Source organism: Tiliqua scincoides, chromosome 2 (genome assembly GCF_035046505.1).
Source record: "Tiliqua scincoides isolate rTilSci1 chromosome 2, rTilSci1.hap2, whole genome shotgun sequence".
Lineage (NCBI taxonomy): Eukaryota > Metazoa > Chordata > Lepidosauria > Squamata > Scincidae > Tiliqua > Tiliqua scincoides.
In genome coordinates, this window is record NC_089822.1 from 152,184,040 (window position 1) to 152,198,608 (window position 14,569).

Here is a 14,569-nt window from a genome sequence, read left to right on the forward strand (position 1 = left end):
CTGTCTTAAGGCAGACAGCCATTATGAGCATCCCCTCACCAGGCCCGTAGCCAGGATTCTAGAGATGGGGGGCGACTATTTTTTCAGGGGGGGCAATTATGTTGGGTATCTATACTGGTGTGCAAAATGAAGGGATAAGTGCGGAGAAACATCAAAGACCTGTAACTCCCCCAAATTTCATGAAGAGAAAATATTTGGGGGGGGGGGTGATTGAAACACGCATTCATTATCTGTAAAGCAATGTAACAATAATTTGCATAGAATCAATGCATCTCTGTATGCAATGTAAAATGTATTTGTCTACATAGAAATAACATGCAACATATCCTTTCATTTTACACACCAGCACAATACACAGGTTTGCATTCCTGCAAAAGTAAAACATATCACTGTGATACAGGTAGTATTTGCTTGTATTGAAAGGCTTTCATTAGCTGATGACACATTGCTGATACATTGAAACATACTAAAATAAAATTTATTTACATAAAAGCAAGAGGAAAGATATGCAATACAGTAATGCCATTGGAACATTAGTTTTTTTTACAATATTCATTACTTTTAAAAAGCAAAGTACAGGATATTTGAATTATTGATTCTATCTAGTAGAGCTGAATTCTCCTATCTTTCTGAGAGTTGAATCTCCTTAGAATCAGGAGTGGATCCAGTGTCTGTATGGGGGGGGGGGGGCTTGAGCACTACCTTCAGAGTCCAGGTCAACCAGGTGGATAGATCTGGGCTCCAGGTCTACCAACCGGGTAGACCTGGATTCCTAATTGAACTTATAGGCTCTGTGGCTATTTGGTGGGTGGATAGACCTGGGCTCCCCCCTGGACTTCTACCTGCTGTGTAGACCTGGGCTCTCATCTGGACTTGGAACCCAGGTCTACCTGCTGGGTATACCTGGGTGTTACCAAAAGGGCTGTTTTGTTTAGGGGAATTATTACACTGCCCTTATGGGAACATTAGGATCGTAGGCTGGATAATAAGATGGCGTAATGCAGAGAAATTCCCTTTTACTTAAAGAGGAGACTGAGAGAAAGATAGCTTTCAACAAGATTATGGTTTATTACAAAAGAACAAAGGTAAAAATAATGCACATGGAGAAATGATATTTCTTGGTCCTAATGCTTGAATCCAATGTACCTAGCTTTCACGGTGGTTGCATGTGAAGAGTATTTGGTGCATCTGAGGAAATCAGAAAAAGGAAGGGTTGTAGGGAAGGATTTTAGGGGTCCCTGCTCTGCCAACCCCAGCTGCTAACCAAAGATGGGGAGAGAAGGGGAGAAAAAAGGGGGGAGAAGAAGGGAAAGAGTTCCAGGCACAAGATAGTTACTTGTCCTGTAGAGCAGTTGGAGTGGGGGGGGGGGAGTCCTGTGGAGAGGACCCTCTAACACAACACAGATGTGTTGGGCCTTGGAGAGAGAGAGCATGTGAGAGGAAGCCCTCTCTTATAAGGGGTTGGGAGACAGACTGAGCTGGATGGTAGCTTGGTTGCTAACACAAGGCTGGGTGCTTGGAATATGTATACATTTGAATGGGGATCAGGATGTCAGTTATCCAGTGGGGTCAATGGCTGGCTTCCTAGAAGGGGGAACTTACAAAGACTGAGTGGAAACAATACCAACACAAGGCAGTTCAAGTTTGCATACAGTAATGTAGGAGATGCTTAAACAGTGATTGGATTAAAACACAAGACTTCCTCCCATAATGTGTGACTATGTGTGTGTGTGTGGGGGGGGGTTGTGTAACCATGGGCTTCTGTGTAGGTACAATACAATGAATCCATAACACCAAAATCATTTGCATAAACAGTGATTGGATTAGGCATAATGTGATTTCCTTGCATAATGTGTGACTATGGAGGGTGGTGGTTGCGTAACCAGGAGCTTGTGGCTTGACTAGAGTCCTGGAAATGTGGCCTGTATGCTGGGAGAACAGTTTAGCTTGCATGATATTATAACCAGATATATAGAAAATCACAGCTAAAAGGCAAAAGGGGATTTTCACGTAACATGGGTTATACACGTAACATGTATAAACATTGAGTATATAGCCTCTGTGGCTATTTGCTGGACAGGTAGAGCTGGGCTTCCACTTGGACTTGGAGTCCAGGTCTACCACTTGGACTTGGAGTCCAGGTCCAGGACTACCACTGGACCTGGAGTCCAGGTCTACCTCCCAGTTGAGCTTATAGCCTACATAAGAACATAGGAAGAGTCCTGCTGGATCAGGCCAAAGACCCATCTAGTCCAGCTTCCTGTATCTCACAGTAGCCCATCAAATGCTTCAGGGAGCACAAAAGACAGCAAGACAAAACCTGTGTCCTTGTGCCCTCCCCTGCATCTGGCATTCTGAGGTAGTCTACTTCTAAAATCAGGAGCTTGCACATACCTATCATGACGTGTAACCCATGATGGACTTTTCCTCCAGAAATTTGTCCAATCCCCTCTTAAAGTCATTTAGGTAAAATGCCATCACCACTTCCTATGGCACAAAGTTCCACAGACTAATTAACAGGCTGGGTAAAGAAATATTTTCTTTTATCTGTCCTAACTCTCTCAACACTCAATTTTAGTAGATGTCCCCTGGTTCTGGTGTTATGTGACAGGGAAAAGGGTAACTCTCTCTATCCACTCTATCCACCCCCTGCATAATTTTGTATGTCTCAGTCATGTCCTCCTTTAGGCCTCTGTGGCTATTTGCTGGACTTGGAGCCCAGGTCTACCTGCTTGGGTAGACCTGGGCTCCAAATTGAGTTTATAGCCTCTGTGGCTATTTGTTGGGTGGGTAGACCTGGGCTCCCATTCCAACCAATCTCCTTAGCACCCACCCAGTGGGTGTTTCCCTGACACCCGATTTTGCTCTCCATCCCGGTGGGTGCCCTTCCCTGCTGGCAGGATAGTTGGGGTGGGGGTATGCACCCATGGCTTCCCCTGGATTCGCCCCTACTTAGAATCTTTTCCACACTTAAGATGCACTTAAATGGTGCATCCAAAATCTCAGAGGCCAGACCCATGGTTTCCTCTCCCCCCCCCCACAAGAAAGGCCCTTCCTGGCCGAAACAGCTGAAATGGTGCATCCAAAATCTCCTGCCTGCTCACCCCCAAATGACACCAGACTCAGCAGCAGCCTTTGGGGTCCTGCAAAGTGCTTGCACAGCCGCTCAGCTCACAGGAGGGAAATGGAAGGCACTGAACACATTTCCTCCATGCCTGCCTCTCTGGTGTCCTGTGACTACCAGCAGATTGCTATGGTTGTCCCCTAAGGTGAGTTACTGAGCAACAGCAGCCTGAGCCAATTGGAGGAGGCTGCCTGCAGGGAGGGGCTGAGCTCTCAAGGAACAGGAGCTAAATTGGAGGACATTCAACCACATTTACATGACAAGTGTGGAAAAAATGCCCGGGGGGGGGGCAAACTGCTGGCTCAGGGGGGCAAAGCCCCCCCTGACCTCCCCTAGCTGTGGCCCTGCCCCTCACACACAAAGAGAATAGCTATAGAGGTCTCTGTTCCTTAAGTAGTCAGAGCTCTGGTACTTCAGATGATGTGTATTCTTGAGAAGCTGTGAATAAAGTATTTCTTTTGAAACTTTAACAGCCCCTGATCCTGGTTGTGTTTATTGATAACAGCAAACTCACAGGATGATGGCATTTCTCATAGAAAAAAACATTCTTCTGTGAATTTCTCTGCTAGAAACCCTAGAACCCCCTTTTCCAACATAAATATGCTAAGCAGAGATAACATCACCTCTATGAAAGACAGGACAGTAGAAATATGGACAGAAATCTTTACTTAAAATTTAACCCAAATATTTCACCCCATTCCATAGCATAACTTGAATATATAGTTATAGAATGTGTAAGGAAAGAAGAAGGAAGTATAGCTTGGTTCCCAGACCGGTTGGGCTGGCATTTCTGAAACATTCTGACAAGGCTGTTTTCTTTCCCTTGGCAGGAAAAAGTAAATTATCAGGAGAAATTTTCCAGTTTGTTATCAGCAGTTTTGCCCTTGGAGGAATTAACTACTGTACTAGGGAGTCCAGATGGCAACCTTGGGCGACAAACGCCTGGACTTTATAGAAAATTATTGCACTCTCTCTCTCCGTATCAAGCCTGACAAATGGTCCAAATTCGCAACAAGTGAGGATGTTCTTGCCATGCTCAATGAGTTCTATGAGAAAGCTGATGTGCTGGCCCTGGTGATCACCCTCAATCCCACGGGACAACTAGTTCCTTGCCTTGGATTCCCATCAGCACTGAAGAATAAAGCAGTTTATTTTGTGAAGAAGAAGAATGAAAACATTACCAAAGACAACTTCCTTAATGCACTCCTTGTGGGAGATCTCAGCCCTGCCCCTGTAGAGCAAATGATGGCTGTTGTGGAAGAGGTGGGCTTCCTGTTTTCATTTGCTATTCACTATCACTGGCACTATGATCCTTCCCTTTTCAGAGGCTGGTGTTAATCATGTTTGGCTTGACAAACAACAATATGGAGCAGAGACATATACCTTATATGCTCGTGTATAAGTCAAAAATTATACCCAAAAATTGATCCAGAAAATCTGTGTCAACTTATACACGGGCCAGTACAGTGGGTGAGTGAGGCTTCTCAGAGCAGCTACCTGGTGACGTGGGCATGGGACTGGACTGAGAAGCAGGACACAAGGGGGGTGGGTGGGAAAATAGGAGTAATTTTAATTACCAGTAATTATCCAGAGGCAGCAGCAAAAAAAAAAAGCGCTAGTCATTTTAGCTTCTCAATAGGAAGAGAAGTGAAGGTGCTTATGGGATTTGTAGTTCTGTGTGAGGGTAGCTGCTATGGAAGTGCAGCACTGTACTCCTCACAAAGCCTATGAAGGTCCCACAAGCATCTTCATCTCCCTTCTAGCTTGGAAAAGAAGGTAAAATGGCTCCTTTAAAATTTTTTTCTTTTTGGCTTTTTGTTGATGCCTCAGAACAATTCCTGGTAAGTCATTTTAAAAGAATTTCACACACCCCTCACTTTTACCCCTGACTTATCCAGGAGTCATTGAAAATTCCATGATTTTTGGTTCAAAGGCTGCCCTCGACTTATCGACTTATAGGCAAGTTGATCCGGAGCCAGTTTGCCTGCTGCACGGTTCTTAATTTATCATAAAAGGGCATAAGGAACTGTGATGGTGGGGTGGATCCTTTGTGGAACTGCTGTCCAAAGCCAGTGCAGCACAGGGTTACAGTGCTGCTTTTGGAAGTGAAAATCCCTGCTTAGCTGCAAAATTGACTCGGCAGTGGCCTTGTTCAAGCCGCTACCCCCAAACCTGACCTCTCTGATAGGACAGATGTGAGGTCTGATGTGAGAACTGATGTAAACTTACTTTGATGAAAGAAGAGTAGAATTGAGATGTAATGAAAAATATCAAGGGTAAAACTCTGCCAGCAGGTTCTTGCACATCTTCTTATGACTCAATAGTTATGAAACCATTAACATCAGAAAGATGTCTATGTGACTCTGGAATCTGTTGCCCATTCATTACATTTATCCGTCAAGCTGCATTCATTGGAAACATTAGCTTAGAATTCATTTGTAGGCCTTGTTTTTTTTTCCACGCCAGATCAATGTTACTAGTGCTTCAGAAGTGAGATGCAGTTATTGCTAGGCTTTGCTAACTTTCACAGTGGAAGATTCTTTGTGTGTTTTTTTTAACTGTGACTCAAGCACGGAAGCTTGGTGTGTGCTACATTTGCAAACAAGAACCAGGTTGTATAACAAAGCAGGTTGCTTGACAAAACTAGAATTAGTTTCAACTGTAGGAAAAAAACATTTTGTTGAAATATTATACATATTTTCTGACTATAAAGGCAAAAGCTAGCAATACAGTTCTAACCTCAACTTATGCCTTCTGGATGGGGATAGAATCCCTAAAGTTCATGAATCCAATTAGAATGGATTTACATCTGCAAAGCATTACTATTATGCTAGTAGTATGGAGTATTGGTGTAATGTTGTTATGGTCGCTGCCAGCATAGCAGAACCATAGAAACAAATGGAGTTTGCTGAAAATGGAGTTTCAGTTGTTTCAGAAGTTCCAAAAATAGGCTGAAACTTTCGGGAACAGTTGAGGTTTTAGTCATCCTGTCCTGCTAGAGATACCATGATCTGTCAAAAAGCATCTGTGCCAACATTAAGGCAGTCCTTTCCTCCCAGGTGATCTATTCCTTATTTATGAAGAGTGAAAACCTGGCTGGGTGGCCTCGAGTGGTCGCTGAAGATGTTATACGGCAAGCCCACAAGTTAAAGAATGAGATGTTTGTGATGGGAGGAAAGATCAAAGGGAAAACACTGCTCCCTTTGCCAGAGCACTTGGACACCCCAGAAAGTTCAGCTGATATGTTTGGAAGGTGGGTGCCTCTAATGCCTGCCAATGTCTATGCCCCTTGTGTCTTGTACAAAGCCTGGTGGGATATGCAAGACCCATTCCTGTACCTTTATTTAAAAGATCAGATTACCCTGTGATTAGAGGGCAATTGTTAAAAAGGTTCACACAGTGCATATCTATTTGGTGTGCCTTTATGTATTTTCTCTGAAGGCTTCCACCCTCTTCATCTGCTCATATTACCACAACTCCAATCACCATTTCCTTTCCATCAAACCCTAATCCGAGGGGCTGTACACCTCCTAAAATGCTCTAAGAGTCAGTTGTAAGATTGGCAGTTAAGGAAATGGCAAAAATGTTTATACGATGTAAAAGAGTCAACCTTCTGTTCCTTATGAGACAAATGTAACAGCATTGGCTCTTGGATTATTGTCAACTGCATATTTCCAGATTCTGCACTCTGCTTTCTTCCTGTATACATGGATTTACATATGTACACCCCAATTTACAACATGAACAGCACAATCCTGTGTTTGTTTAGTCACTATGTTTCCCACTTATTTCAGATGGACTTAGGGCCCAATTCTATCCAACTTTCCAGGGCCAATGCAGCCATGCCAACTAGGTGTATGCTGCATCCTACAGGGGGCAAGCAGTCATGGAGGTCTCCTCAAGGAAAGGGAGCATTTGTTCTCTTACCTTGGGGCTGCATTGTGTCTGCATCATCACTGAAAGGTTGGAGAGGACTGGGCCCTTACTCCCTCGCAAGGGGGCATAGGATTGCACTGTTACGACTGAACACATAATCTGTGATAGTGATTTCTGACTGCAGCATTTGTGGGATTCAGTGCAGAAAATTTAAACTTCCTAAACTAAAAGGTTCTTCAATACATCACTGCATACCATAGAGAGGGTCATACTGAAAAGGTTGTACTGAGGAATCCTAGATACCATTTTGTGATCTGCTTCAGGTTCCCTTTATTGTTCTTTTAGCTACTGGATCAGAAACTATGCATTTTATCATGCTTTCCTTTGTGATATTTCAGTCTCTCTGGTGCTGTGGACAGTACATTGTTACATTCCATTGAAACAATCATCATTGACTGGTCTCATCAGATCCGAGATATCTTGAGCAAAGATTCAGCACAGCCTCTCCTGGATGGTTTGCACCCATTACCTAAAGTGGAATTTGAATTCTGGCATAGTCGGCAGGTTAACCTACAGTGTATAAATGAACAGGTAGGGTTAGGCATATTCTAGCGTTTAAGATTCAGCAGTGAATCACTGCATGGCAATGAAAATACATTGCTATGTTTGTGTTTTTGGTGTTCATTGTTTTCTAGCTGTATGCCCCTCAAGTGAAAAAGATTGCTGATATCTTAGAGAGGGCAAAGAGCTGCTACTGGCCAGCACTCAAGAATGTTTTCAAAGATGTGTCTGCAGGTATAGTCAGCAGCTAATTCTTTTGTGTAATAAACATAAATGGCCTTTAGGGATTATTCACATCCCTTCTTAATTCACCTGTCCTGTAACTTTCTTTTTCTGCAACAGGACTGAAAGAAGCCGATGATATTAACCTGTACTTGCAGCCATTGAAAGTTCTTATAGAGGAAATAGAACAAACTGAATACCAGCAGGTATATTACGAAGGAGGAAATAACTAGAACCATGGAAAGCCTTGCCTGTGTACAACAGACTGACAGCCCAATTCTGAACTGCCCGGAGTGCAGGGTTGCTGTGGCGCCAAAAATGGCTGCTGTGGCATCCTGAGTGCAACCGGGCAGCCGCCGCCGGCTCCTCAGGGGAAGGGGACCTTTGTTCCCATTCCCCAGGTATGGAAAGTGGCCCCACAATAGGGCAACTCATTTCTGTGTTAGCTCTAGAGCTGCTGCAGAATCAAAGAGTTTCGTGTTGGGCCGCGTGGAATGTCCCGTTCAAGGAATGTTCCTTTTCCTTGAGGAGACCTCCATGACTGCTTGCCCCCTGTAGGATGCAGCACACACCCCATTGGCATGGCTGCATCAGCCCTGGAAAGTTGGATAGGATTGGGCCCTAAGTTCAGCTCCTCCAGTCCCACCCTCCTCCCGCCCCACTCCCTCCCCGGGCAATGTTCACATGACTTTACTTCTTGTGGGGTTAAACCTTATAGATGCATACATGAATTACTTCCATACATAATTATTCTTAATAATATTAATATAAATATTATAATAATAATACTTTTGTGAAAAGTTTTACTCTTCACCTTTTGTGAAACCTTTACTCTGTATGTTTTATGCCTATGCAGCTGCCTCCAGTAATCAGCAGTGTTATGTACACCGTATGCTTGATCTGGGCCAATTCTGAATACTACAATGTTCCGTCTCGGATAATTGTAATTATACAGGAGATATGTAACCTCTTCATCGAAATGGTACTCTTCTACAAAATTAGGAACCTCATTAGGGAGGGTGGGCTTTGGTATTTGGGTCTTTTTTTCCATTTTATTTTCATCCTGGTGTTCAGAGCCATCAAATATAGTTTCAGCTCCATGCATCTTACAAATGCTGGAAGAGTTAATGGTGAGAAGGAAAAAGAAACAACAGGGCTTAATTCATATAGCAAGTACATCTAGCAGTAGGGTGGGGCTAATGGGTAGTGTCAGCTGTGGGCTGCAGAATTAGATGGACCACCACAGAGACCTTAAGAAGAGGCACACTCACCCAACATCTGTTGAGCAGTCTCCAAGACAACAAGAGAATTGAAAGTGACAGCTGACAAACATGCCCCCAGTCTAGGCATGTTATCAAATTAATATGACTGCTCAAAATTTGCAGTAGGAGTATCCCTGAGACTACATATCCTTCTTCCTTTCTCACAGTGTAGTCCAGACCTACTTGAAGTCACTTGAAAATGTGTCAGTTACCATAATAGACTCAGGATTATTGTCAGCTAGCACCTTTGTTTTAGTGATTGAGGGAGGATAAATGGGCAGCATGTCTGGGTTTACTTCCTGGATATTGTGAAAGATATTGATATAGAGTAAGTGTGTGTGTGTGTGCAGTGTAATAAAATATATAGTGCTACAGTTGTTCTAGATGTAACAAACATGCTGAGACATCTCTTGGCATCTGAGTTTATCATCATGACATAACCACCAGCAAAGATTCATCCATCTGTAAGGCATCTTACACTGCCAAATAGTTTTGATTCCATAGTTTGATTCAGTGTATGCTGTGCATGCGAGAATTGCCTTTTGATCGCATCCTTTTTTCGGTTTAGACCCGTAACTTTCTGAGCCCTGAGGAGGTGCTGAAAGGCTTACAAGGCGAGATTGAAGAAGTGTTGGGAAGTATCAAGCTAGGGATCACTGTTATAGAGAGACTCTACAAGACCTATGATGCTTGCTGCACAGATCTGATGCCTACCTTTTTTAAGGTTGGTCACTGACATTGTCAGATTTTGATTCTAAGAAATATGCTTCTGAGCTTCATACTGCAGCACTTCCTGTGTAATCAGGGACAGCATTAAGACAGCCCCCCTTGAGGAGGGGGCTCAATTCTAGTCTTGTCAAACACAAACAACATATTAAAATGGACACCTAATACCGCACTGCAGGTTTTATAGAGAACAGAAACTATTTTAATTTTCTTCTGAATTCTTTAAAAGTCAGTATGGTTGTATGTTCATACTGTTTATATTTTGAAATTTTTTACTGAACTTGAATTATATATTTATTTATTTTTCACATTTTTATACCACCCTTCCTCCAAAGAGCTCAGGGCGGTCTACACAGCTGCTCCCCTTCCTTTGTCCTCACAACAACCCTGTGAGGTAGGTGAGGCTCAGAAAAAGTGACTGGCCCAAGGTCACTCAGGAAGCTTCATGGCTGAGTGGGGGTTTGAACCTGGATCTTCCAGGTCTGAGTCCACCTCCCAAACCACTACACCACCCTGGCTGTCCACATGATATAATTAATTACATGATATGTTAATTACTTACAAGACAGTGTAAAAATTATTTCTCTGAAAAAAGACAAATACGTACAGTCACTATTTTTCAAAGTTAATCTACACATTTTGTTTGTTTACTTGTAGACATTACATGTATGCAATTTTATATTAAAATGTGGTTGGACTCATATGGTCCATTAACTCACATGCACTTTCTAAGTGCAGATTTTGATTACTTTCCACTCTACCATAGAGATATAAAGTCTGTAAATAAATTTTATTTATGTCTCTAAAATTCTACAGCCAGTGCTTGGCTATGAACCTGGGACCCTGCAAAAGTGTTTCCAGTTGGGTCCTGCAGCTCCTAAGACCAGCCCCATGTGCAATTCATTCCATTTAATGTGGAAGGCTGTTTTAAATGAAGGCATCCAGCATATGGCAATTCAAGATGAAATAGTCCAATTTTCAGAAATGTGTGTGTGTGTGTGTGTGTGTATATATATATACACGTGTGTGTGTATGTGTGTGTATATATATATATATACACGTGTGTGTGTGTGTGTGTGTATATATATATACACACGTGTGTGTGTGTGTGTGTGTGTGCGCGCACACACACACAGAGAAATGTGTATATATATATATATATACAGCCCTTTATGGACCATCCTCCACAGGTTCTCAAAGGCACCACCACATCACATGCAAGTAGAGTTGCCAACCTTTTGTTTGAAAAATAGTGAATGAACCAGTTGAAGAATATACAGCTGGCAAACCTTTGTAACATAGCTCATGCGCAGCTCAATCCTAAATTGCCCGGTGCGCAGGGCTGCCGCGGCACTGAAAATGGCTGGTGGGGTGTCCTAAGTGCACCGGGCAGCCACTGGTGGCTCCTCAGGAGAAGGGGACTTTTGTCCCCTTCCCCCAGGTGACAAAAGTAGCCCTTCAATTAGGCTAGTTGAGAGCTCAGGATCCACTGGTCCCGGTGAAGAGCACAGAGAACACAGCTCCACCAGTCCCACCTTCCTCCCACCCCACTCCCTCCCGTGGTACACCTCCTCCCTACCCTCTCCTCAGCCTCTCCCCACCTCCCCCTGCTTCCACCCACGCCCCCACCTACCTCTCTGCCACCTGGTGGTTCAGGTGACCGCTGAGCAGCAGAGCACTGGGCTAGCTCTGGCGCTGGGCCGGTGCTAAAGGCTTGCAAACATTCTTTATCGCAAGTTTGCAACAGTGCGCACCAGCTGTGAGCCGGCACACACTGTTTAGGGTTGGGCTCTTAATCTGTGTGAATTTGTCATAATAACATTGCTCCTTGTTATTGTTAACAAGGACCTATCCTTGTAGGGTCCTGGCACACTGCTCTCTTCTTTGCTGCTTATGCTGTAATCTGAGTGATCATAGAACTGTTCTAAACCCACTTAAGAATATTTTGGTCAGGGACTGTTCTGCTTTACTGCAAGGGTCTAGGATTTTTCACTGCTCTTCTAGACCTACAATTAAGATGTTTATAAGAAGTTATTCTCTTTAAGCCTGGTATTGCTTACATAGAATTGATCACAACTCTTTCATTTTGTTTGTAGGACAAAGAACCCCAGTACTGGGAATTTCCTTCCACTCTTGTCTTTACTAGAATGAATTCATTTTTTCACAGGATAAAGACAATAGAGGTGAGAATTAAATAGTTAATCTTAAAAAAATTAACTCAAAAAAGCTATAGTGATAAGAGCCTAATCCTATCCCCCACCATCTTCTACCATGCAGGAGTGTTGATGGAGCATGTACTGCATGCAACAGTCGGGCTGGAGCGGGGATTCAGATGGCCAGCCAGTAAAAATATATTTTACTTACTCCCTGATAGGCCACCTAGGACCAAATCCTATCCAACATTCTAGCGCTGATGCAGCCATGCCAATGGGGCACATACTTCATCTTGTGGTGGTAGGGGTAGTCACAGAAGTTACTCTGTGTAAGGGAATGTTTGTTCCCTTACCTCAGGGTTGCATTGTGGCTGCATTGGTGCTCGAAAGTTGGATAGGATTGAGCTCCTAGTCACCCGTGGGTCTTCTTGGACTTATGCCAACTCTTTTGCTGCTGTAAGTCCAAGGAGTGAAAATGGCAGGTTGGGCTGGAAAAATGAGGATAGGATTATGGCGCTTGCTGTTGCCACTGAGATCCAACTTCTCCAGCACCCAAACCACCCCTGTCCTCCCCAGTCCCCGTCCACAATCTGCCCACATCACTTGCTGTGATGTGGGCTGGGTCCATCAGTGGTGGGTACATGGAGCTCCTGGCCATTTGCACCAGCAGCTCTGACATGTACGTCAGCAGTGCACCATTTTCAGCACCACTGTGCCCTTTAGAATGGCAGAACACAAGATCCACTGTCATAAAGGCCCCATATGATTGGACTGCTAGTTGCTTTGACACCAGTGCCATAATTTTTTCTAAGAGCACCCACCAAATATTGACCTTTAGTGACATTTTAGATATAACCAATAGTGAAGTCTGATGTTTAAGTGTGTAGTTCATTGTTCAGAAAGCTAAACACTTGAAAGTGTTGGTAGTAGACAAAATCAATTTTTAGGAACAATGCCATTTTTTAAAATATGTTGAAAGTTCTAAGGGCCCAATCCTATCCAAATTTCCAGCACTGGTGCAGATGCAATGCAGCCCCAAGGCAAGGGAACAAATGTTCCCTTACCTTGTGAAGGCCTCTGTAACAACCCTCCCACCACAGGATGCAGAGCACACCCCTTTGGCATGGCTACACCAGGGCTGGAAGGTGGGTAGGATTGGGCCCTGAGTGTGCTATGATCTTTCTGTTGTTCAGTTTTCCCTATGTTTCTCTCTTATATCAAAATAAGAAGCTCTAAATAGCAGCTATATGTTGTTATTTTAAAGGAACTGTATGTAACTTCAATTGAATTTCTCAAACTGGAGAAGATTGAGTTGGGAGGTGTGAGAGGCAACATCCTTGGAAGGCTGGTGATTCAAATCTATGAGGAGGTTCTTGAACTCGTTAAGGTCTTTGCTGAATGCAAATATGATCCTTTAGATCCAGCAGATGAGGTTAGTTTACTTCATTATGGAACTTTCATTAACATGCAGATGGCTAAATGGTTTGTTTAATATAAACTAGGGAATCCTGGTGTATACTAATCACTAGCAGAACAAATTATTCCCTTCAGGATAAAGTGGCCTAGCTTGTTTTCAGTCTGAGTGTGGTGATTTAATTAACATTTAAATCAACCAGTATTGTTGCACTAATCCATTTTGTATTATTGTTATTAAAAGCAATTTGATGAAGATTTTGCAGAGTTCCAGATCAAAATTCAAGATTTGGATAGGCGCCTGGCCACCATTTTCTATCAAGGATTTGTGGACAGCTCCGGTATGGAATCTGCTATCAAGGTACACATGCCCAAGTGCTTCTATGCTTCTCATTTTATACCCAAGTATATTTAGCTACAGTGGAGTAAGGAATTGTGCTTGTGCTCCAACATGTAATGGCACTTCTTAGCAAGTGTGGAAGACCTGTCCATCCCTTGCCAAGCAATATCTTTTCCCTTACCCCCCCCCCCCCAAAACATATGAGATAAGTGATTGTAGAATAGCATTGGGCCACATTTATTGGTAAGCCAAGCATGAATTAAAACAATCAACATTGAGTCCTGGCTCACATTCCTCCTCCCTTGGTGTGGGAATCTGCAGACTATCAGTTCATAGCCTGAGCTTATCAATGCCAACCACAAGGGGTTAAGGAAGCTGAATTGTACCACCCTCCTCTCCAGTCAGAAAGCATTTGAGGTTGGCATTGCAATCAAAATCCAAGGGATTACCAGCCAGTCTCGCTGAGCCAGGCAGCATCTAGGGATTGGTATTCGTGTGTGTGTCTCCCCCGACCCTGCTTACCTTGCAGTTCACACCCAAAATCCCTATGCTGACTCTCTAACCCACACCATACCTGCCAAATATGATTACCCTGGCTAAAATGAAAGCCAATTAAATACAACAGCCTGGGACAGGCGGAAAAGGCCATTCAGGTGAGTGGCAAAAAATTCTAGTCTCAGACTGCACATTGGCAAGGCAAATGGGGGAAACGACATGAAGCACACTGAAACCTGAAGTGTGCTTTCAACAGCTGCTAAGCCCTGCACCCTTGCACAAATCGCCCGATGGGGTGCAGAGATTGGCTCCCTTGCCTTTCATTATGCCAGAAGCAGGGCACAAACACTCCTGCAGACAAGAAAGGGGTGGGAGCAGCATTCTGAATTGAGGCCAG

The 14,569-nt window shown here is 43.6% G+C and overlaps 1 protein-coding gene across 1 annotated transcript in view; it reads left to right on the top strand.

Annotated features, from left to right (window-relative positions):
- The first annotated feature begins 4,042 nt into the window (after window positions 1-4,042).
- The window catches only part of DNAH17 (dynein axonemal heavy chain 17), a 122,790-nt gene continuing 112,263 nt past the window's right edge, over window positions 4,043-14,569 (top strand). Inside the window, exons 1-10 of the mRNA XM_066612860.1 lie at window positions 4,043-4,387; window positions 6,184-6,377; window positions 7,399-7,591; window positions 7,696-7,795; window positions 7,904-7,989; window positions 8,640-8,765; window positions 9,614-9,769; window positions 11,868-11,954; window positions 13,189-13,356; window positions 13,582-13,698. Of these exons, the coding sequence (XP_066468957.1) occupies window positions 4,043-4,387; window positions 6,184-6,377; window positions 7,399-7,591; window positions 7,696-7,795; window positions 7,904-7,989; window positions 8,640-8,765; window positions 9,614-9,769; window positions 11,868-11,954; window positions 13,189-13,356; window positions 13,582-13,698 (1,572 nt within the window). The remainder of the gene's footprint in view (window positions 4,388-6,183; window positions 6,378-7,398; window positions 7,592-7,695; window positions 7,796-7,903; window positions 7,990-8,639; window positions 8,766-9,613; window positions 9,770-11,867; window positions 11,955-13,188; window positions 13,357-13,581; window positions 13,699-14,569) is intronic.